The following is a 23,393-nucleotide window of genomic DNA, read 5'->3' as shown; positions in this document are numbered from 1 at the left end:
ACCTGATTACATTAACATAAAGAATAAAACTAAAATACCCTTCGTCCATTATCCTAAAATAGGAACTTTTGAAACAATACGGATTTTAATACAAAATTGATAAAGTGAGATAGAGATAGAAAGAAAAAATGTGTTAGTGGAAAAATGGGTCTCACCTCATACAGAGAAAGAAGCTTCCTAAAACAAAATAAAAAATTATATTTTTAGGAAACGAACCAAAATGGAAAGAATTTCTATTTTTAGGAAACATAAGGTGTACTATATTTTTTAAAAAGAAATAATTATTATATTACTAGTATTATTTTCATTCGTTACAGTAAAATAATATTGACTGTTCATCCAATCCCAAATTACAAGTAATCCGAATTTTCCTCTTTAATTTGTTATTTCTCGTGTTTAAGATACAAATATCTATTAATTAATTTAAGTCTGTTATTTGGCTTTGTTTAATTAATTTCTTTTTTCAATAATTGTCTAGTTCGAAACCTTTATTTATTATTCGTGGAATAATTACAGTCGGGGTTTTTGAATAATAAAGTTTTTTTTCTGAACACCTCCTGAGGATATCGATAAAAACACCCTCTTGATGATATTATCAAACTAGAATATTCCAACACACAATCATTACAATAACAATACTAGCACTGCTAGATATTGATCACCACTACCCAAAATATCAAGATTCTTGAATTACGAAAAACATGCACCATTTGCTAAATCAAAGTAGTGTATAATCAATATCGTATGCTCAGTGTTATGTCAATAATGATTAAGAATTAACAATTACCGAGACCTAGTCCTTCAGTAAATATATTTCAACTGTTGGATCCTTCAATATCGTATCATACCATTGTCGTTTATTTCCTAATGTAAAGAAAAATTTTCATTAAACTCTAAATTCACACAATAAATAAAATTGAAGTTAATTGTAGATATCAAAAGACATGGCCTTTTTTTTAATACCACCCATTCATCAAATTCTAATACTAATTGTTGGGAAATGAAGCTCTCACGTTCTCTGATGATATCAAGGATGATTTTCAAAATTTACATATTTTTATTATGAAATCATTTTAAGCTAGTACAATGCAAATAGATAGACAAGAAAAAAAGGCCTAAACATGCGTTTGTTCAAATATAAAATTGAAAGAAACTCTATTCATAAAAGCTTACAAATATCTACTTTGAGCATAAAATTCAAACGATTAAGTATAGAATTACTGAATTACTCGAACCCTATCCAAAATTTAAGTACTGTGCAATATATTTTATAGTACTAAACACTGAATTTAAAATTAGACACTAAATTTCTAAATTTCACTTACTAAGTGGAGTATTTTTTTAGTCGCATTAACGTTTACTACACAAGGGATGATTCAAATCCTCCAACTTAAAAATATGTACAGCAATCTACCACAGTTAAATAAGGAATATTTGATTTTTTGAGTATTTTTTGTCATGCAGCAATTCATTTAGAATTGATGCATTCAGCTATACTACAAATATTCTAATTTTCAGGAGAATCCACATACAGGTCCTTATTAAAAAAGAATTGTTTGTTTTAGATAAACATGATTCATCAAATAAGTGTTTGAGTTTCATTCTTAATTAATTTGATTTTCCCCCAATTTCCAAATTTGGATTCCTCATTTGGGAAATTTTCCAGTCTCCACAGTCCACATTCTACTTGAACTTAGATTCCGTTGCATCACCGTCACACATAATCTCATTCTACTTAATTAAAGAATCAAAAATGGAATCATAACTAATAAATTGAGATTTCTTATATTTTTCTTTGTTTTTCCTTCCCTCATGTAAAAAATTAAAATGTGTAGAAAAAGTAATGATCCATATTCTGACCAAACTAATAAATTAAACGTTATTTGCAAGGTTAACTTAAGTGCTACCAAATTAAGTTTTTTTGCAATAAAATAAATCCAATTGAACCTAAAAAGGAGAGCAGTTTCCCCATTAAAACGGCAACTGCATAGTCATAATCGCCTCTGCCTAATTCTGTTAATACGTCAACGTGTTAGTACCCCACGCGCCCCTCACCGCGCGTGGCCGAGCTTCATTCATCCATCCTACTTCAGATCGAGATCTGACCCTTCTTCTCTCCTCACCTCTCATGTTTATATTACTCTCTCTAGGTCTTCACTGATTTTGTGTAAAACCCTAAAATGGCGAGGGGAGGAGCCTTCCACGTCCTCGTTTTCCTATTGCTATGCGCTGCGTTCCCCGCCATCTGGTCCGATGCCTCCGATCACAAATACAAAGTCGGAGATCCGGTGCCGCTCTATGCCAACAAAGTCGGACCATTTCACAATCCCAGGTATATGTTCTCGATCGTATAATGCTTGGGGATTTTGATCGTATACTCGTTGTCGTGGACGATCGAGGATTTATTGGCACTAGGTTTAGCTAATTCAGGTCTGATTGCAGATCCTTGCGTTTTACGGAATTTCAGAGTTAAGAGTGTGGTGTGGGGTTTTGACTTTGATTTTGCTTGAGCAATATTGACCGTTTATTCTCTCAATGTGCCTTCCTGATTGTGATTATGTGATGCAATCTCTTGCTTTTTGCTATTAATAGTTAGTTTGTTGTGTGATTTGGAGGAGGAATTTTGTTAGCTAACAGCACTAGCGTTGCAGACCATTATTTTTCACTATCTTGTAATGCTCATGTTCTGTTATGTGTTCTTATTGACAGTGAAACGTATCGCTACTTTGATCTCCCGTTCTGCTCTACCGGTATCGACTCTGATTACTCTTATGTCTTACCTATTGTTTTCACTTTTGCTGGTTGGTTGTTTCTCTTGCTCATGCTAATATCTGTGCAGGTGAGTTGAAAGACAAAAGTGAAGCTCTCGGTGAAGTGTTGAATGGAGATCGGTTGGTCAGTGCTCCGTACAAGCTTGACTTTTTGGTTGACCGGGAGGCTGAAGTCATTTGTAAGAAGAAGCTTTCAAAGAAAGATGTTGCTGAGTTTCGAAGAGCAGTGGCAAAGGACTACTATTTTCAGATGTACTATGATGACTTGCCCATTTGGGGTTTCCTGGGAAAGGTTGACAAGGAAGGCAGTGGAGATCCTAGCGAGTACAAATATTATCTATTTAAGCATCTCCACTTTGAAATATTTTATAACAAGGATCGCGTGATTGAGATCAATGCACGCACCGACCCTAATGCTCTTGTGGATCTTACTGAAGACAAAGAAGTGGATGTTGAGTTCATGTACTCAGCCAAATGGAAGGAAACTCATGTACCTTTTGAGAAGAGGATGGATAAGTACTCTAAATCTTCTTCACTTCCCCGCCATTTGGAGATCCACTGGTTTTCTATTATCAATTCTTGTGTGACTGTTCTCCTTCTGACTGGATTTCTTGCTACAATCTTGATGCGAGTGCTCAAGAATGATTTTGTTAAGTACGGCATTTTTTAAAATTCTTCATGATTAGGAGCAGATGAATTCTGTATGATCTCTACTAATATTTTTCTTATTTTGCTAAAAAAAGATATGCCCATGATGAGGAGGCAGCAGATGACCAAGAAGAAACTGGGTGGAAATACATCCATGGTGATGTTTTTAGGTTCCCGAAGTACAAGTCATTGTTTGCTGCTTGTCTAGGAAGTGGCACACAGCTTTTTACCCTGTAAGAATGTCAATCTTCAGTTTTCTAAAGTTATTTTTATGATTATAGAATTGTGATTTATTGACTAAATATTGGAAAGCAGTTAACTGAACTGAACTTTCTCTTTGCCAGGGCCACCTTTATATTCTTACTTGCTCTCGTTGGTGTATTTTATCCCTACAACCGGGGAGCACTTTTCACTGCACTTGTGGTCATCTATGCTCTTACATCTGGCATTGCAGGCTATACGGCAGCTTCCTTCTATTGCCAATTAGAGGGAACAAACTGGGTAAGTGAATTCAGTCCAAGCACCATTACTCGAGTTTCATATTTAATTCCATGTAGATAGATGTTCTATATGTTCAGCTCTGTTTTCTGTTGATAAGCTTAATGTAACTTCACTTGTGGATAATCTTGTTTATTAACAAAGTGGCAAACCTGATATTACTGCACTTGTTATCTTTATACTTTTATAATATACTGAGTTATACTCACGGGTTTACTGCAATTATTTTCCCTTTAACTCAAATGAGGACTGAGCTAACTTTGGTAGTATTAAATTTCATCATTGGTCACATGTGAATATTTGTTGAGTGTTCTTGCATTGCCTTGATCTTCAGTCTGAACTTTGAATGAATCAACTCATTTTTATTTTCTCCTTTGGTTTCATCAAGCTAATAGTAGTGATAAGATAAGATAAGCTATGCCAAAATTCCAACATAAGCCTTGTGACTCATAACATTTATCTTGTGTGTACTGCATGTAGCTGTCCAACATACTTCTTATCTTTTAGTACCTTTTGTTTTTAACAGGTACGGAATTTGTTATTGACTGGAGCCCTTTTCTGTGGTCCATTGTTTCTCACGTTTTGCTTCCTCAACACGGTGGCCATTGCTTACCATGCTACTGCAGCTCTTCCTTTTGGTACCATCGTGGTGATATTTTTGATATGGGCTCTTGTGACATCACCTTTATTAGTTTTGGGAGGGATTGCAGGAAAGAATAGTAAGGCAGAGTTTCAAGCTCCTGTCCGTACTACAAAATATCCCAGAGAAATTCCACCTCTGCCTTGGTACCGTGCAAGCTTGCCTCAGATGGCTATGGCTGGTTTTCTGCCATTCAGTGCCATCTATATCGAACTTTACTACATATTTGCTAGTGTCTGGGGCCACAGGATTTACACCATTTACAGTATTCTATTCATAGTCTTTATCATCCTCCTGATTGTCACTGCATTTATCACCGTGGCCTTGACATATTTCCAACTTGCCGCTGAAGATCATGAATGGTGGTGGAGGTATGTTAGCATTGCTATGAGCATTGTGCTTTTCTTAAGAACTTGCCTTGAATTGTCACTTAAATCTGAATTTTGTTTCCTACCAACCAGGTCCTTTCTCTGTGGTGGATCTACCGGCTTGTTTATTTATGGCTACTGCCTGTATTACTATTATGCACGGTCAGATATGTCAGGCTTCATGCAGACCTCATTTTTCTTTGGATACATGGCCTGCATTTGCTATGCTTTCTTCCTAATGCTTGGAGCTGTTGGTTTCCGTGCTTCTTTGTTCTTTGTGCGCCACATTTATCGTTCAATCAAGTGTGAATGATATTCCCTTTATCTGGAAACCATCCAAGTTCTGCAGGTATGTTCCCTTTAAATGGATAAATCTACATAATACTCCACTCCATTAAACATATTGGAGTCTAATTATGTGTCATCCTTGCACAGGAGTATTTTGAGTGGGAAAATGGTGGTGTATCGTATCATCCTTGACGTTGCGCTACTACTATGGCACGAGGCAGTGTGGCTGCATCCAGAGATAGAGTTACCATTTGGTGGTTACTTGTGGAAACATTTTATGAGCGGAAAGTAGTTTGTTGAGTAGGGCTAATAAACTCATATCAAACTCTAGTATAGGGCTTTTACTATTTCCTAAAGTACTACTTTTATTTTACTTTTTGTTGAAAATTTTGTATCACGAGACTCCGGAAAATATGAAATGTTAACATTTATGTTGATTTGATCAGTTTATTTGCTGGCGAGTTTAGACCGAACCTCTCCAGTCCTTAGCCCTTTTGCTGGGTTGCAAATGTTTACTTTTCTATCTCCTTTAATCGTTCCCTGGAGCTGAGGCAACGGAACTCTTCTTCACTCCTATTCGTTTTATCGAATGTAATCCCTTTCTCGCTGTTGCCGACTTGCGGTCTCCATCAGTAATTTACCTTCCAGCCTAATTTTGATTGAACCTTGAAAGTTGCTTTCAAATTTAAAAATTAGTTTCATTTGAAATCGGAATTTAGTTTCATTTGGAGTCAGGAGACTCGGAATTACAAACTTTAGTTCGATTAAAATCCGTTTCATGTTGAAAAACGGATGATCAAATCTGTACTGTATTTTCTTGCATTGCGATTGAGGAAATTTGATTAAATTGAAGCTGGCTTTAACTTAGCTTAATGCTGCATTCTTGCCAATTTTTAGATCAATGGGATATGCTTCTAGGGTATATTTCGCAATGAAAATTGTCAAATCTAATGCACAGAATAAAATAAGAAGACTAGATAGATTAATGACATATTGCATCAATGACAGGGAGATAATCGCGCCACTATTTCTAATAAATTTGTTTGATTCATTTACAATTTCTATTGAAAGAATTTTGAATCACTTTAAAGATATGATTATTCTTATGAATCAACTAGCAATAGAAGATGGTACTAATACTTAAATTTTAATATGTAAATATCATTTCCTTAATCGGCCACTCTGATTTTGAGGGCCTGTTACTATTTAGAATTAAACTAGATAAAAATACTAATATTGTCGTTGATATGATGCCAATTCACAAAATAAAAGAATTTAACATCTCACATAGTCAGAATGTGACGCTGTGATCATATCATCCAAAAAAATAATCAAATTTTTTTATATTGGTAATTGTATACAAAAAATTTATCCATGCCAGACCACCAGTTACCACATTATTTCACCAAGTGACAAACTGATATTGGTCTACATAATAAGAAAAAGGAAGTGTTTCAGATATCCTTCAATGGACTTTTCCTTTTCTTCAATTAAAAAATAAGTGCAAGAGCTTTAGATAGATATAGTGAGGGTTCCTTTCTGTGTTATTGACCTACAGTAATAAAGCAGCTCTTTTGAAGACCCAAAGAGAGAATCACCTTATGATCCCAACAACGGCAACTACCGAGCAGCACTACTTGTCTTCGGAGACCTTGAAAAATGTGTAGGACAGAATCAAGTTGTTGATACCATCCATCTTTGGATCCGTTTCGAACTCAGGGTCTATGTAAAAGAACACCTAGATGATTCATGGTTATGTATGTTAGTATGGTTGCAACCACTGGCAAAAGGAAAATAATATGGCACCACTTACAGGCATATCAATCTGTTCCCCGGGGAGAAGTCGTTGCTCTTCAAAGCAGAAACACTGTATTTTATTGAAGTAAACTGCAGCCTGGAAGTTTCATGAGGTGTTAACATTGGTTTTGGCAAAAAAATACAAAACCAAGAAATAAGTAATGAATGATAACCTTCATAACACCTCAAAAACAAAAAAAAACTGATAAGCATATAAGTTAGGGAGCCCTAACCTAAGCCAAAACCATGGAACCGATGTGAGATTCATATTAAAAACAAGAAGCAAAAACCAATAGAACCAGTAAAATATTATGACAATGTTCCAAACATATTAAGTACATAAACATTTGTGGCATCATTTCATGTGACATCACGATGGGGACAATATATATTTTTGAAAACATATTACTCTCTTCACAGATGACCCTTAAAGTTTATTTTAAGGCACATTTCATATTTGTCCAGACAAATACTTGAGATTTCTCTTAATCATTTACTCATTCCTTTCCGTACAGCCGAAACATTGAAACATAATGTGCTCCTTCACCAGAAATATCTTAAAGTTTTCTGCACTACAGAAGAATATGGCTTTCAAATTATGTTTTGAACCAGTGGGTGTCAACAAAGGGAGTGGCGTGTCCATAAGCAAAAAGGAAGAGACTTATAAAATGGCGGAGTCATATAGAGCTTTTGCACATTTTCATTAATCCATGAATACATCTCGATCATACAAGAATAAAGAGAGAAGGAAAAAATCGGAATGGATGAATAGATTTCTCGAAATTGTAGGTTTTTTTTGGAAAAGACAAGTTCATCGTAATATGACAGAGTACACACTCAAACTTCAACATAAGTCTCAGTTAATATACCACCAATATGCTGTCTTTATTAATCAGAAATACAACCTCTGCCAATACTATAGCAGAGATAATTACAGAATTTGACATTGAGGAATCTACAAGACCAAACTTACTCTCTTTGAAGAAAAAGGGCATTATATACAGTAACAAGATGCAACTGTGAATCAGTATTATGTTTAAGAAAGTGAAAAACACAAGAATATATGTTAATTGAGTCTGTGCTTTAAAGGACGGTACTGTATATCAAACAAAAAAACCCCAAACATTCTCTAATAGTTTACAGGGGAAGAAAAAGCAAAAGTAAGAATGTAAAGATTATAATTGCTAGCATGAGATGCAACCAAAGAACATGAAATTCAAAACTACACATGTACCTTCATTGGAGTAACATTATATGTGGATACACCAGTTATTGGAGTTGCACTTCTATTTTCAGCGGTATAAAATGCAAGGGCACTCTCCCCTGGTTTTACCCTCACCTGTAAGTTAGAAAGAGAAGAATTTAGATGAATGAGTAAGAAACATTCAAGATCTGCACAAAATTTGTATGCACATATCCTGCAGATATGAAATTGGCAAACATCCATCCCCATGGCAACATAAAAAACATTAATATTAATAAGCACCTCTCTCTGTGTTGGGACAAACTTCCATGGCATTCCATCAGCCACGTCAGCATTGAACTGCACGACAATCTCTCTGTAAGCAAAAAACTAGAGGTCATTAAAAAAACAAGTTGAAAAATGACTAACACTATCTTGTTTTACCCTAACAACAATTTGTTTTTTCCCCTGAAAAAGCAATACTACAAAGACTGACATCTTTAATCTATTAAATCCAAACCTGGATGTGACAGTGCCATCCTGCGTATGTCGCGCAATCTTTTCTTCGACACTCTGAGAAACAACAATAGATTTCACATTAGTTAATCAAATGAAATGTATAAACAAAAGTGGATCTACTGATGAAATCAGAAAACTCCACCTCTCGTCGCTGAACAGTGCCCCCATAACCTGTAGCTTGACAAAATCTCCTATATAGAGGAACCGCAGCATAACTACATCCTACCATAGCAAAGACCAATCCGGTCAGGTAAAAAAGCATCTTATTCGATTTCCTCTCTGTAGAAGCCTGAGTAGAATATTGCCGGCCAACATTAATAGGATGGGACTTTTTTGCACTGTAAGTTCTCAAATTGTATCCATGCTTCGACACAAAACACTGACGATTGAATCCAAACGGTGTCCGATAGACAATGCAATTACTTTCTCCAATATAAGAACTGTATCTTGAGCCCACAGCATCAAGGTGCCTTAATTGAAAAATTTTGATGACAGACCAATTAGTTCTACAATAAATTTTTCTATAAAGTATACAGCTTTTTATTGCATAATCACCAGAAGAAAAGCTCTGAATTTTCCGAGCAACAATTCAGCACAATAAATTACCTGGATAAGAAAGGAGCATGACAAATAAAGACCTTAGAGGAAGACAAAAAATGTGTTCCTCTACAAAGCCGAGAAAATGACATGCTGTGCAAGTGCCGACAGTTCGCTATAATATCAGAAGAAAATCATTCAGCAGCATCTGCAAGAATGCATCCACGATATACAATACCTAACACAGAAAAGGATAAGTAAAGTAAACATTATAAAAATGCATGGCTAAACTTAAACAGCCTTCGTAACAAAAGAAAGCTAAAACCAAAATTCATAAACCAATTTTCAAAACAAGATTCAAGCTTCTTTGAGGTTTTGGAAACTTCAAACCACTACGGATATTTCGGCCCAGGGTTTTCCCCAGTAACAGTAGAAACACAACGAGTTCCTGATTCTATTTAAAGAAGAGATCGACAGCACATGATGAAAATCAACTTAACATAGGATGCTATTACATGTAAACCCAATGCCATAATTACGACCCCTTTTTCAAGTTTTTGGAAAGAAAATAAACAGGCATTCAAAAGATGTCAAAATAGCAATTCAAGTAGAAACAAGACAAAAAAGGGAGAGTTCCAGTAAAATTTCAAATTCGGATAAAAAATTTGAGATCCTACCAATTTCGGGTTCAGCAACAATTTACGGCTCACTTTATCAATCAAAATGAAGCAGATGAAATCATACTGATACGCAATTAAAAGATACAGATTTAGGTAATAGAACTAGGCCTTACCTCCGCTTCCAGAAGTCTGACGGAAGCTCGGCCGACTGTGACGGCGGCGCGTGGGTGGTGTGAGAGGCAGTTGGTGGCAAAATGGGGACTGGATCCTCGGCAGTGCTGTGTAAAGGGACGACGTCGTTTTTATTCTTTCTTGCTGCGCTTTAATCCTTTTAGTTCTATGGAGGACTTAATTAGCGAGACGCTGCATTATTTTGTGTTTCTTTTCTTCCTTTTTATATTTCTATTTCATTGATAATAAAATTTGTGATTAGTTATTTTATTTTATTTTTTGTAACAAGGAAATGAAAGCTACTTTAATAATACCTGCATAATACTAGTAGTATTTTGTCATGATTATATATGTCTACGGTGTTTAATTTTAATCAGCAATTTTACATCACTTGTTTATAATACAGAAATGCAAGTTTGCTAAATAGTTTCTTTTAATATATCAAAAATATTAATCTGAATAATAAATTAAAATCATAGCAAAATAATTGTTAAAAATTCACTATTCTAAACATATGGACTTCTACTTTATGGTTTAACAAATTTATTTATTTTCCAAAGTTTTATAACCAAATCCAATCTTTATTTTTTAAATATATATTTCAAGGGATGTATTCATATCAAAACCCTATCTTTTGTTAAAACGTCAAATCATGTATAAATTTTATGTACTACTATAATGTACTATCTCATATAATGTCAAATATATGAATTATATACTCCCATGTCCCAAAAAAATTGAGTCGTATTCCTTTTTAGTCCGTCTCAATAAAGTTGAGTCATTTCTTTTTTTAACAAAAGACAAAACATCTAATCACTCTTACTTTATTCAATCATTTACTTTACTCTCTCTTATCTTTCCTACTTTTTTCATCTCTCCTATTTATTTAATATAAATTCTTAATCTCCGAGCCCAAAAAATTTGTCTCAACTTTCTTGGGATAAAGTACATTATACATACATAAAATGTACATGACTGGTGTGTATAATGTACATAATAACGTTTTACATACATAAATAATTAATTGCTCAAAGAAATAATTATATTTTTTACTAAACACTGTTATACTTATAATTTTAGTCCTAATTCCATAATTCATTTTTTATTCCAAATTCAGTTTATTTTAGTTTTTTTGGTGTACTAAAAAATACTAGTATCATGCAGATTTTATTAAAATAAATTTTGTTTCTTTGTTACAAAAATATAATAAAAAAATTAATAAAAATTTAATTATCAAAGAAATGGAAGTATAAAAAAGGAAGAAAAGAAACACATAAAAAAAAGAATGTGGTGTCTTTTATTAGTACTGTAGCACCCCGAAATTTTGTGACTTTTTATTTTTATTATTATTATTATTTGATGCTTGTTTTTATTTTAATTAATGTGGATGTTGAATGAGAATTTCTTTTGTGGAAATTGAGTCTCTATGTGTTTGAATTAATTATGTGAAATTAGTTGTTGTGAGTTATGTGAGTTAATGTGATTAAGCTTCCAATGTGTGAATTAACTTAAATGGGATAATGCATAATCATTATAGTCATTTTATTTGAAATTTTCGGCCCTCCTATTTATTGGAAATAATATTTTCTTTCTTAGATTTAATTAATTGTTTTGGGATATTTATCCAAATTAAATCCAAACCAAATTATCCCTATGTTATTCTAGATGATTTTCGACCCGTTGGTCATCCCTTGAGATTTTCGAAATCTCCTATTAATTAGGAGAAGGAATTATTTTTGTAGATTTAATTGGTATCTTGTTCATCTCTTTCCTTGAATTAAAGTCCAATTAAATCTTACCACATCTTGCCAATTCTCTCCATATCCTATGTTAATTAGGTTTTGATTCTTTCTTTCCTTACAACCTCATAATTTTCGCCCATATGCCTTTCAATTACTTGTGAGATTAATTTATTTGTTACCTATTTTGTGGGAGTCTCTTCCTACAAGAAATTACCAAATTTAAATCCTATTCCTATTTGATTTGAGGATTTAAGTATTTTTCCTTGATTTTTCTCATTATACACGCCCATTTTTATTTCCCCACTTGGAGATGCTTGAATTATTTTATTACCTTATTTATGAGATACTCAATATCTTTTTTACTTATTTTGTGAGTATCTTTCTCTCCAAGTAAATACCAAATAAATATCTATGCTAATTAAATAGCAATATTCGAAAATTACTCCCCCACATACTACACTCCTATTTTCCTTTTATTAGTGGGATTTATTCATTGACCTCTATTTTATTCTTCCACAATTTTAATTGCTTTATTTAATTGTGTCCTAGACTATAAATTAAAAGAACCCTAACCCTAGCCCTCATATTTTTGCCTCCCTCTTCTCTCCATACCACACGTCTCTCTCTTCCTCTCCTTCTCCACCAATCCTTCACCAATTCCTTGTTCTTGCATCATTGTTGAGTTGGAAATTCAAGATTCATCGAAGAATTGCATCATTCGTCATTCCTACATATTGTTTTTCAAGAGAAAGGTATACTTTGATTCATCTTTCTCCTTCTTACCATTGAATCCATGTTTCTTGATCCCCTCATGCATATAGTGAGTGTAGAAATCGTAGATCAAAAAATTAATCGGTTGGGAAGGATGTTTGCATGAATATGTATGTGTGTGCGAGTTTGTGGGTAATTCATTGGTGAATGCTATGTGTAAATAGGAGAACATGGTCGTGCTGTCGTTTTTGAAGCATGAATATGTGTTGAAAGTATGAATAGGTATGTGTGGATGAATGATAGACAAACCCTAGTTTGTGAATGTTGAACATGAAAACTGTTGTGTTCGGACAGTAGGTTCCGACGAGTTTTTAACTGATCAAACGATCTTATTTTGGTACGAATTTTTAACTAAGTGAAATTTTAAGTGTCTTCTGTGTTGTGTCAAAATTTCAGCCTCTTTTGACGAAAGATGAATTTTTAACGAATTTTTCAATTGAACTGCGCAGTCCTGTCAGAATTTGTATTCTCGTCTAGTGAGTTTCGTTTTTGTTTTTGACCGACCTAAAGATGTTATTTTGGTGTGGATTTTTAACTGGATGAACCTTGATGTGTCTCCTGTGTATTGACCAAATTTTAGCTTCAAATGATATCGGATGGATTTTTAATGATTTTTACAAAACGACTGCGCTGTTTTGCCAGATTCATGTCTTGATTGAAATAGTCTTGTTGGCAAGTTTTGAATGAAATACATGATGCATGTGTGAGTAAGAACTTATCCTATGATGTGATTATGCGTTGCACGTTGATGTGTGCCAAAGGGTTCGTATCGTTTATGATGGTGAACGTTGGGATGGGCAATATGAGAAAATGATGAAAGGAACGATAGGGCATGTATGAGTAATGTGTTGATAGAAACTGATTGTGTTGTATTATGTGGTTATGATGTTGTAAGGATTGTTGTGCGTACGTGGGTACAAAGAGCAAGGATTTCAATAAAGTTGTGAACCGTGTTTGTAAGCAATTGAGGTGGGCTTTCTTTACTAAAACTCTTTTACGTTTCAAAATTATGATATTGGAGATATAAGGGTGGTTTAAAGTGTTATGTCATGCCATGATTGTTTTGATGTTGAGATTGTTGCCCGATGCCTAGTTCGTTTGAGCTTGCTCCGTTAGGCTATAGGGCTATGTGTGAAATGAATTCGGGTCTGAGTAGGGCCGCAAACCCTATCAGGCTGTGTACACAGGTGGGATCGGGAGCCGTCCTTGCTAGTCGGCCGGTCTCGTGGGCGAATAGTGTGGCCACACTTTCATCGCACTATGGTAAGAGGATGTGATTGATTGATTGTGGAGAAAGTGAGGAGATTGTTTTGACTGGCCAGTCTACGAAAATGTTTTGTGTTACTCGATGATATTCTATTCTAAAATGTTAAAACTCGAGTTCACTATGGTATGGATGATAACTTTTATCAAATATTTTGGCGTGTGTCCACTAAGTATGTCAAGTACTCAGCCCTGCATATGTTTTCTTTATGTGCAGGTTGAGCGGTGATGTTGCGGCGGATGTTGAGTTGAGCCTTAAGAAATTCCGGATGCGTCTTGTCTTCATACATAGACGTCTCCCTATGACTCTCTAGATACCTTTATTCCGCTGCCTTGTTTCGAATCGTTCTTGATAAAGTCTTTCGTTTTGCTCCACACTACTTTATGACATTAATTACCTTGAGATATTAACCCGCTGCTTAATTGTTTAATCGATTAAAACTTTTCTTTTGAAGCTTTGTTTAAGATGTTGTCTTTCATTGTTTTCCCCTTCTTCTTCCCCGCTCCTTAGTCCCTTCCCTAGTCACGATTTTTCCGTCTTTACTATCCTTAGTAAAGGCGGTTGTGACAAGTACACTTCAGAACTAAATGTAAAGAAGGAAAATGCATAGGAAAAAATCTAGTTAATTAAGAATCGCTAAAAACGACGTCGTCCCTGATTCCTCCCCACTGCAGAGGATCCAGCCTGACAAAATGAATGTAGAATTTTTGAAGCGGAAAAAATGAAAATAAGAATTAATGATACAAATAAAAAGAAAATAAAATCACCCATACCCGTTTCAATCGGGTCCAGGTACTGAACTACCCGTTATCCATGGTTTTCGAGTCGAGATTGGGTTAGTATTTCTATTTCTAATAATTAGTTAAAAAATTAAGTGATGATAAATTGGCTAATAAATTTTGGATTAGTAATCTAATCATGTCATATGAAGCTTAAATTGGTGTTGACAGTCAAGTTATGATGATTTCGTAAAAAATGAATGACTGGAAATGTTTTTGTTTGTTTGAGATTAATAGATAAGATTATAGTAATATATAACATGGGCTTCTATAGTTAGTAAAATAAATGAGAGAAAAAAAAGTAAGAAAGAGAAAGGAAAGATAGTGTAAGTAGTAGGTTGTGGATTCATATTAGAGCATCCACGGTGGGGCGCCCTATCCTCTGCCACATCAGCATTTTATCCTCCTACCCATCCACCAGCAGTGGGATGCCCTATAGCCTGCCCTATATTTCACCTTATTGCATTTTATTTATCTTTTGTATTTATTTTACTTTGTATTAGTATTTGAATATATAATAAAATTGTAACACAACAAAATTTTTAAAAACACTTCATTTTATTGAAAGTTGAAAGAGCACAATACAAAATACTTAAAAAACTACAATTTCAGCTGCGGATACGTGCCCAAATTTCTTCAACCATGTCGGACATGAGCCGAGCATGATCTTGTTGGTTGCACATTGAGGCTTGTGCCGCTAGAACCTCATTGTAGCCCATCAATAATCCTCGAACGTGGGGCGGAGTCGCTTCATCATCGCCCCAATCGGTGACGCTTCCACCTTCGTGTTCGACTATCATGTTATGCAAGATGATGCACGCATACAGGACATCGGCGATGTCTTCCTTGCACCAGAAACGTGCCGGGCCTTTCACTATTGCCCAACAGGCTTGGAGCACACCAAATGTCCGCTCCATATCCTTCCGCGCAGCCTCCTGCCGTTGGGCAAATAAAGCTCGGCGACTATCCATTGTACAGCTGATCGTCTTCAAAAATACAGGGTATATGCCATCAACCAAGTAGTACCACATATGATGCTTGCGGCAGTTTGCAGTGAATTCGATGGTTGGGCCATTGCCCTTGCATTGCTCGGTGAAGAGATACGATGAGTTCAGGACGTTAATGTCGTTGTTCGACCCCGCCTTACCGAAGTAAGCATGCCAGATCCAAAGCCGATGGTTAGCGATGGCTTCGAGGATCATCGTCGGATGGCTGACCTTGTATGCACTAGTAAATTGACCTCTCCACACTGTCGGACAATTATTCCACTCCCGGTGCATACAATTTATGCTCCCTAGTATTCTAGGAAAGCCGTGCACCGTCTCGTGCATGTTCATCAGGGTCTGGCAATCGACAGTAGTAGGCTTTCGCAAATATGTGTTGTAGAAAGCCTCCATAACTCCCCTACAAAATTTCTTCAGGAACTCGCGACCAGTTGTCTCCTCGACGTGAAGGTACTCGTCTAACATGTCCGTTGTGGTGCCGTAGGCCAACTGTCGGATCGCAACCATGCACTTTTGCAACGGCGTAAGTGCGAGTCTGCCGATGCCATCTTCCCGATACTGGAAGTATTGATCACATGCCTCCAATATGTGGACAATGCGGTGAAAAAGATCCCGCCCAATTCTAAATTGACGAAGAAAAACCGTCGAGCCCCACTGTGGTTCCTCCGCAAAATAGTCTGCGAACAAACGTTGGTGAGCTACGTCCTGCTCGCGGCGGACAAACGTCCTACGTCGAATCGGCCTCTGGATCTGCTTCGCTTGGACCTGCTCCGCTGCTTCACGCTCGCGCTCCACTTAGGTCAAGCATTCCGCCGCATCCTAATGAACGCAATCGAATAAGGCCCGAGTCAAGACCCGATTAATGGTCTCCGAGGTACTCCAGTCGTCGCCGAGTCTCATATTTTTAGTGAGAGAAAGATTGGTGTGTGGGGAAAAGAGAATTGATGAGAGATGAGAGAGAAAAGTGTGGAAAATGGAATGAGAAATGTGAGATATATATAGATAAGAAATTTTAAAAAAGGAAAAAGCATTGCATCGTCAGCGGTATCGTCCGTGTGACCCGCAATGGGCGGACGATACCGCGGACGATGTGTGTTCCAATGCCATCGTCCGCGGAGCTACAGTGGCGGACGATAGCACGCCTGATGCATCGGGCGGACTATCATCCGCCCCACTGTCGATGCTCTTATTAATAGTGTGGAATTGGTTATAAACTTTTCATACTTCTTCCGTCCTACAAGAATGTACACTCTTTCCTTTTTAGTCCGTCTCACAAGAATATGCATTTTTTAATTTTGGAAAGTCTTTTCTCTTTAATGAGGTGTGCCCATTTTCCACTAATAATATTTTAAATACCTTTTCTCTCTACATCTCTTTTACTTTACCAATTTTTCATTTAAATATGTGCCGAACCCAAAGTCCATATTTTTTAAGGACAGAGGGAATATTTGACTGTCTAATTTTAGGAGACAATCCAAAATGATAAAATTAGCTTATTTTATTGGGATAAGAAAGTGTACTATCCTGGACTAACTTTGTAAAATAACAATATTTTTAGAAGTAAAAATGGATTTTATAATGCTGATGAAGATAAAATGGATAATTACAATTCATACAAAATGTATTATAATGAATTTATAACTAATTTACGCTAATACAAAAAGGTTTTTAGTTTGTATAAATAAAAAAATGAGTAATTGATAGTTATAATAAATTTATAACTAATTTACGCTAATAAAATGCTGATGAAGATAAAAAAAAAGAGTAATTGATACAGAAAGAATATCGTGGACGCTCTAAGGAGCTTAGAGCATCCGCAGTGGCGGACGTTCCGGCAGACGTCAGACCGGCGTGCCAGACGTCCGCGCGGGACGTCCGCCATTGTGTGCATGTGACGCGGATACGGACATCCGCTGCGGACACCGCCGTTCCGCCGCCTTCCGCTGACGTCCGCCATTGCGTTGACTCTCACGGAAGTCAGCACAGACGTCTCGATTATTGCATTAATTTTTTTTTAAAAAAATTCTATAAATACGTCTCGTTGCACTTCATTTCATTCGCACCACTTGTATTAACGAGTATCTCTCTCTAAAATACTTTTCTTTCGAAGAACAATGGAGCATCACGATAGCGATTCCTCCGCTACGAGCGAGTCACAGTCGCTTTATTTTCCCGGCGGTGGGAGTACGCTGGTGTCCGCCGCGATACCCCAAATGCCGGGATGATGCCCCAACCTCAAATGGCGGCGGGGATGATGCTCGGGTACTACAACATGTACCCGCAGTGGTATAGTATGATGCCCCAAATGTCCCAGATGCCCGGGGCGAGTGCCGGAATGCCCCAAATGCCAGGGATGATGCCCGGAATGCCGGGAATGATGCCTGGAATGCCGGGGGGAGAAGGCAGGGGGTCCCCCAATCACCGGTGGACAACGTCTACCGGCCCTATATGGATTTACTGTCGACGGACAACCCCCCGAGTACTACTCTCGAGACTCAGTTCACTGGCATCAACACGTTCTCGGTGGAGGAGTTGGGGCTATCTCCGATCCGGAAATCTCCCACAGACGCACCAACGGCGATAGGGAGGAGGGGGAGGACAGGGAGAGTGAGGGGCAGGGGACGGGGCAAACCTCGCCCGTCCCGATGTACGCTGGTGAGGTGGGGGAGTGCATTGTGCTGTCGAAGGCGTGGATCAGTCTAGTGGAGGATCCCTACGTCGGGGCGAACCAGCACATCGACAGGATGTGGTGGCACATTAGCCAAAGCTACCTCCAGTTCAGACCGCCAGGGGGGAAGCCTCACAACAGAGAGCAATGTCGGAAACAGTGGGAGCGGCCGAGGAGGCAGCTCAGCCGATTTGCCGGCATTTACACAAACAACCTCCGCTCGGCAACCAGCGGCATGTCTTCCGAGGATGAGAAGCTTCTGGCGCACCAGCAGTTCCCCGACAGTGAAAAGGGGTTAGGGGAATTCAAATATTGAGAGGTCTGTCTTGAGGTGCAGTTTTCGCCCAAGTTCATTGCGGGCGTTGAATCTGGCTGGCCGAAGCGGACGAAGATCAGTGCCTCCGGGGAGTACAGTAGCAGTGCTGGTTCCCACGAACTCCCCCCCGAGGCAGAATTCCCGACACCAATATCGTCGAACCGCCGCCGTCGCCCGGTTGGGCAAAAGGCGGCGGCACGGACTGCGAGGGGAAGCACTAGCGGATCCGCCGAGGCCCAATCGGCAGCGCCCACCCAAAACAATCCCAAGAACCCCTCCTTCGCCCGCATCGCAACACATGAAACCTTGTTACGTGTGATGATTGAATGATGCCAATCGACCGACCCCCATTACAAGCGGTCGCTTAAACCCCTCATCAACAGTATGTGGCGCGATTTGGGGTTTGGAGACATATCGGGGAGTGACGACGAGCAGGGACGGATCTAGCATTAAGCTAGATGGGGCAAATGCCCCTGCTCATATTCCATTCTTTAGATATATGTATAACTAATTATAGAGATTTTTGTGTTAATCTTCCACTAATTGCCCCTTCTTTAATTTTTAAAATTTATCCATGTATATTTTTGCCCCTCTTGCTGAGAATTCCTAGATCCGTCCCTGACGACGAGGGGGTGGCGGCGGCGACGACGAAGAGGATACTGGCGGCGGGGAATCCGAGGAGTGAGCCGGCAATTTTTTTTAATTACTATGCATGTTTTTTTTATAATTATGTATCTTTTTTTTAATAAAATGGTGGTAAGATCTCCGTATTTGCGTCGAATTTTTAAATCTGTAAATTGTTTAATTTGTGAATTTTTATTAATGTGAGAAGTCCGTCAGGATGTCCTTGGAGATGTTTGCTACTGTACAGTGAGATGTCCGTATGACGGGGCATCCACAATGAGAAGTCCGTGTGACATGACAAGAGGTGTTTTTGGGATATTCGCGGGGATGTCCACCGGAACATCAGGACCACTACGGATGCCCTTGAAATGAACAAATAATGATAGTAAAGTTTGAATGATTAATAATTTAATATGTGACACTTGACATGGCAGGGTCCTCTCTCCACGCGTCCAACACTCATCTCTTCCTGTCACCTTCATCGACTCCACTTCTCTCTCTTCTCTGTACCTCGCTCATTCCCTCCCTCACTCAATCAACGCTAATCGCCTAATCGACTCACGCCACCGATCAATTCACCATTACTGCTCACCACATCACCTCCCAAAAATTATTCTCACTCAGCAATGGCGGACGATACTGCTCCCAAACAGCCCAACGGCGACGAATATTCTGACCACCCGCAGGACCTCACCCTCCTCAACCGCCTCATTGCTGCGATTTTCTTCCCCAGCCCTAATTCCTCCCCCCCTCTGCTCCACAGGATCAAAACCGCCCTCGCCGAGAATGTTCCCCTTCTTCGCGACGCTTCTAAGAACACTGCTGCTCGCGTTCTGCAGTGGACTCGCCGTGGAAGCCCTCTCCGCGCGTTGCTCGTTGTATCCGTGAGTCCATTTATATATTCTCTTGCTTTTTGATTGGATCTGCTGGAAATGAAATTCAAATTTCTTCCGATATAATTTTATGTTTTAGGGAGAATTTATTTTGGTTTTAGAAATTACTGTTGCAATTCGTGATCTATCTGATTTTATGTTTAAAGTTTGTTGTTTAAATTTACTATCGCCATTCGCTATTAGCATTAAATGCCGACGGCTTTTACAGTAATTAAAGGGCTTTAAGTTAAGCCATAATTTCCTCGTTGGTTTGTCTAAGCTCATTGGAAGTGAGAAAATCACTAGTTGTTTTTATCTTTAAATTGGAAAAAAGTTCATGTTTCAAACCTGCAATACATTGTTAATGCTTCTTGCTATGTTGTTAAAGATGCCTTTGCATCCCAAAAATTGTGAGCCCTTTCGGTAGCATGTGGTTATCCTTTCTAATAAGATCTGAGTTAGTATAAATCAATTACTTACACCAGAAATATCATGAGTGTTTGTGCCATGGTTAAATAAGACAGCAGATATAGTCAATAGATAAAGTAACTAAAGTAGTACTCCCTCCGTTCCACAGTAATATAGGCATTTCATTTTGAGCACTCTTTTTGAAAAAATGGTTAAAGTAGAGCAAGAGTAAAGTAAGATAGAGAATAGTGTAGAGAAGAGTATTATCTACCATAATCTCTATCTTACTTTACTATTTCTCTACTTTAACCATTTATTATCATTTTTCCAAAACGAGTGCTCAAAATGAAATGCCTCTATTACTGTGGAACGGAGGGAGTACTTTTTTGACACTAGTCTACATCATTATGGTGGTTGTGACAAGCATTTAAAGTTACATTTCTTCTTACTTATTCAGAATCAATCTTGTTTAATAGTAAAGCTATTAGCTTTTCCATAATCTCTCTCAGAACTGATCTCTGAACTTTGCTCATCGATACTTTTCTTGGAGACAAACTATTAACATTCTGTTTTCTCCTGTCGTTCAACTGTCATCAGATGCATCTCCTGGCATTGGATAGCACAGAACTTTGTAACTTGTTTTGTATTTAGATAATTGTCTGGGATCTTTGACGTCTCGCTTTACAGAGTTCTGTCTTCCACAGATTCTGATTTTCTGGAAAAAATTTTGAAGAATCTTGATGGAAACTAGTTCTATATATGATTAAGCAGCTCATTTTAACTAAGTCTTGACAAAGCAACAATTAGTTGTACCCTTATCAAGCAAGTGGGTCTAGAGAAGGCCTATAGTTCATTATTTTATGTTAGGAATAATCATGTAATTTTGTTTCTTGATTGGCCTTTTCTTATGATGTTCTCATGATGCTTATAATTGTTGCAGGTAGGGACAATTGTTTTCCTAACATTGGCGGGATTGTTAGTTTTCATGCTATTCTTTGTTGCTGCAACCGTCAATGCTGTTGTCATTTCTCTTGTGATGTCATTAGCAGCAGCAGGAGGATTCTTGGCTATTTTCTTTGCCTGTGTTGCAGCCATTTATATTGGAGCATTATCCGTAGCTATATTTGTCATCTCTGCAGCAACAATTTCTTGTATCATTGCTGTTCTTATTGCCGCAGGTAAACATTGTTTTCTTATGACGCAGTGATTCTGGACTTTGATGCTCTTTGGAACACGACTGAGATTAATCATTCACTGTTGCATCTAGAATTAATTTAATGTTTGAGGAAGCAAGACTTTAAAACGATAGAGGCCACCTCACTAGTTTAAATAGTAGTTTGTTCATCCCTATTTCATATGGTATTAGAATTAAACAACCAGAAAGGTTATGTTTTATTGGAATTTTTTTCTTAGACCATTTTTAGTCACCATTTTTGCGAACACTAAAATTAGTATACCTTAAATTTAGCTCCAAATGTTAAACAGCAATACCATGGCATACTACTTAACATGAGCTCTAGTTTCTTAATGTTTTTACGATGAAAGACTCTCAAGGTAGTCTAGACAAGTAGTAGGAACTAATGCACCTCTAGCTAAATAGTCAGAGCAACTAAGGACAGTTGTATTAAATGAAAATTGTCAGGATCCTCAATACGAGCATGAATCTTCCTATGTGACTTCGGGAAGCTACCTTTTACACATAATATTGTCACAAACTCACTGAAAGAATGGAAGTGGCTAACTGATTATCTCAATGAAGGATAAAATATCATTTCACAAATTTTTTCTAAATTATCTTCTCTAACTGGAAACGATTGGGATTGTTGTCTTAATTCATAGAGTTTCTGATACCCGCCGATATACCAAATAATCACCTTAGTAGCAGATGTAGCATGATTTCTCATTCTGAACTTCGACAGCAGTTTTCTTCTTGCTTTGTATATCTTGTGTAATGCTCACCGCTGATGTCAAAATCAGGTTGGATTGGATTCTTTTGTACATTGTGGATTGCAGCGCAGAAAAGCATAGGCCTGGCCAAACATTCCATTTCCGTCACAGGGTCGGCAGTTTCAGCCTACTCATCCGCTTGGCACGACAAACGTGGCCAGGTCTCAATGAAATCGGACTGAGGCCTCATGGATCATGATGTGCGTGTATATCCAAATGCTGTGAGTTTTATTCTATCCACCTCCACGTTGCGCTGCTCTATTATGTAAGTATCAATAAGGATGACGGGTTGTCTTGTGTATAGCGTGCTAGCATCTAAGGAAACTTGGTAGATTGCCGTACATAGCTTCTTTATACGTCTTATCTTTTTAAAAGCTTAGTACTATTTCTCTTTTGAGGTATTTCATATTCCCTTTTAGAGGATTTGCAGTTTGTACCATATTATGATCAAACTCACGCTCCCATTAGAGATATGAAATGGAATTTTGTGGATATGAAGTTGCGAGATTTGATGAGACAAATGAAATTACTGTTGGAATCTTGAATTTAAGATGTCCGGTCAACGAAGTTTGACCAATAATAAATGTGACGAGACATTTAATTTTTGGAAATTAAATGATATAGCGTTGATCTACGTTCCGCGTAGATGACCGTAGTATATTCACTTTCTCAAATCCGATTCCCGGTGAGTGAGAAATAGTGGATAAAAGTTGGTCACATTGTAGCTTCTGATAAAGCTATGAGTTGAAAGTGTAGGGAGTAATTAACTAGTGTTAATTATCCCACATAGGAGATGAGACACATCTTTAAATGTGTATTTATTAAGTGACTTACTACACTTAGTAATTATCGTGGACTAAGATGGGTGAAAGAGCCCACACGCGCCGAGCCGAGCCGTGCACGTGCCCTTGGACTTGGACTTGTCCCTGGACCCAGACTTATTGTTTTTGGCAGCAGG

The 23,393-nt window shown here is 37.6% G+C and overlaps 4 protein-coding genes across 4 annotated transcripts; 2 read left to right on the top strand and 2 right to left on the bottom strand.

Annotated features, from left to right (window-relative positions):
* Positions 1–2,086: 2,086 nt before the first annotated feature.
* LOC121777728 (transmembrane 9 superfamily member 3-like) lies at positions 2,087–5,663 on the top strand. Its single transcript, XM_042175073.1, has 8 exons — positions 2,087–2,332; positions 2,710–2,750; positions 2,840–3,425; positions 3,515–3,652; positions 3,764–3,920; positions 4,444–4,928; positions 5,019–5,274; positions 5,361–5,663. Exons 1-7 carry the CDS (start codon positions 2,181–2,183, stop codon positions 5,236–5,238), a joined length of 1,779 nt encoding a protein of 592 aa, XP_042031007.1. The 5' UTR covers positions 2,087–2,180; the 3' UTR covers positions 5,239–5,274; positions 5,361–5,663.
* An 863-nt stretch (positions 5,664–6,526) lies between these two features.
* On the bottom strand, positions 6,527–10,221 carry LOC121777720 (cytochrome c oxidase assembly protein COX11, mitochondrial-like). The gene is made up of 8 exons (XM_042175065.1): positions 10,043–10,221; positions 9,319–9,487; positions 8,855–9,182; positions 8,714–8,766; positions 8,497–8,569; positions 8,245–8,349; positions 7,027–7,107; positions 6,527–6,951 (listed from the first exon to the last, which is right to left on the bottom strand). Exons 2-8 carry the CDS (start codon positions 9,399–9,401, stop codon positions 6,847–6,849), a joined length of 828 nt encoding a protein of 275 aa, XP_042030999.1. The 5' UTR covers positions 9,402–9,487; positions 10,043–10,221; the 3' UTR covers positions 6,527–6,846.
* A 4,983-nt stretch (positions 10,222–15,204) lies between these two features.
* On the bottom strand, positions 15,205–16,107 carry LOC121776669. The gene is made up of 2 exons (XM_042173852.1): positions 15,814–16,107; positions 15,205–15,582 (listed from the first exon to the last, which is right to left on the bottom strand). Exons 1-2 carry the CDS (start codon positions 16,105–16,107, stop codon positions 15,205–15,207), a joined length of 672 nt encoding a protein of 223 aa, XP_042029786.1.
* A 3,528-nt stretch (positions 16,108–19,635) lies between these two features.
* Positions 19,636–22,929, top strand: LOC121775782. Its single transcript, XM_042172827.1, has 3 exons — positions 19,636–20,092; positions 21,429–21,666; positions 22,466–22,929. The coding sequence occupies exons 1-3, from the start codon at positions 19,835–19,837 to the stop codon at positions 22,615–22,617; spliced, it is 648 nt and encodes a 215-aa protein (XP_042028761.1). The 5' UTR covers positions 19,636–19,834; the 3' UTR covers positions 22,618–22,929.
* Positions 22,930–23,393: the final 464 nt, after the last annotated feature.

The sequence above is a fragment of the Salvia splendens genome, chromosome 18 (genome assembly GCF_004379255.2).
Source record: "Salvia splendens isolate huo1 chromosome 18, SspV2, whole genome shotgun sequence".
Classification (NCBI taxonomy): domain Eukaryota; kingdom Viridiplantae; phylum Streptophyta; class Magnoliopsida; order Lamiales; family Lamiaceae; genus Salvia; species Salvia splendens.
Note: the sequence above shows the minus strand (reverse complement) of the source record. Positions and strands in the feature narration are given on the sequence as shown.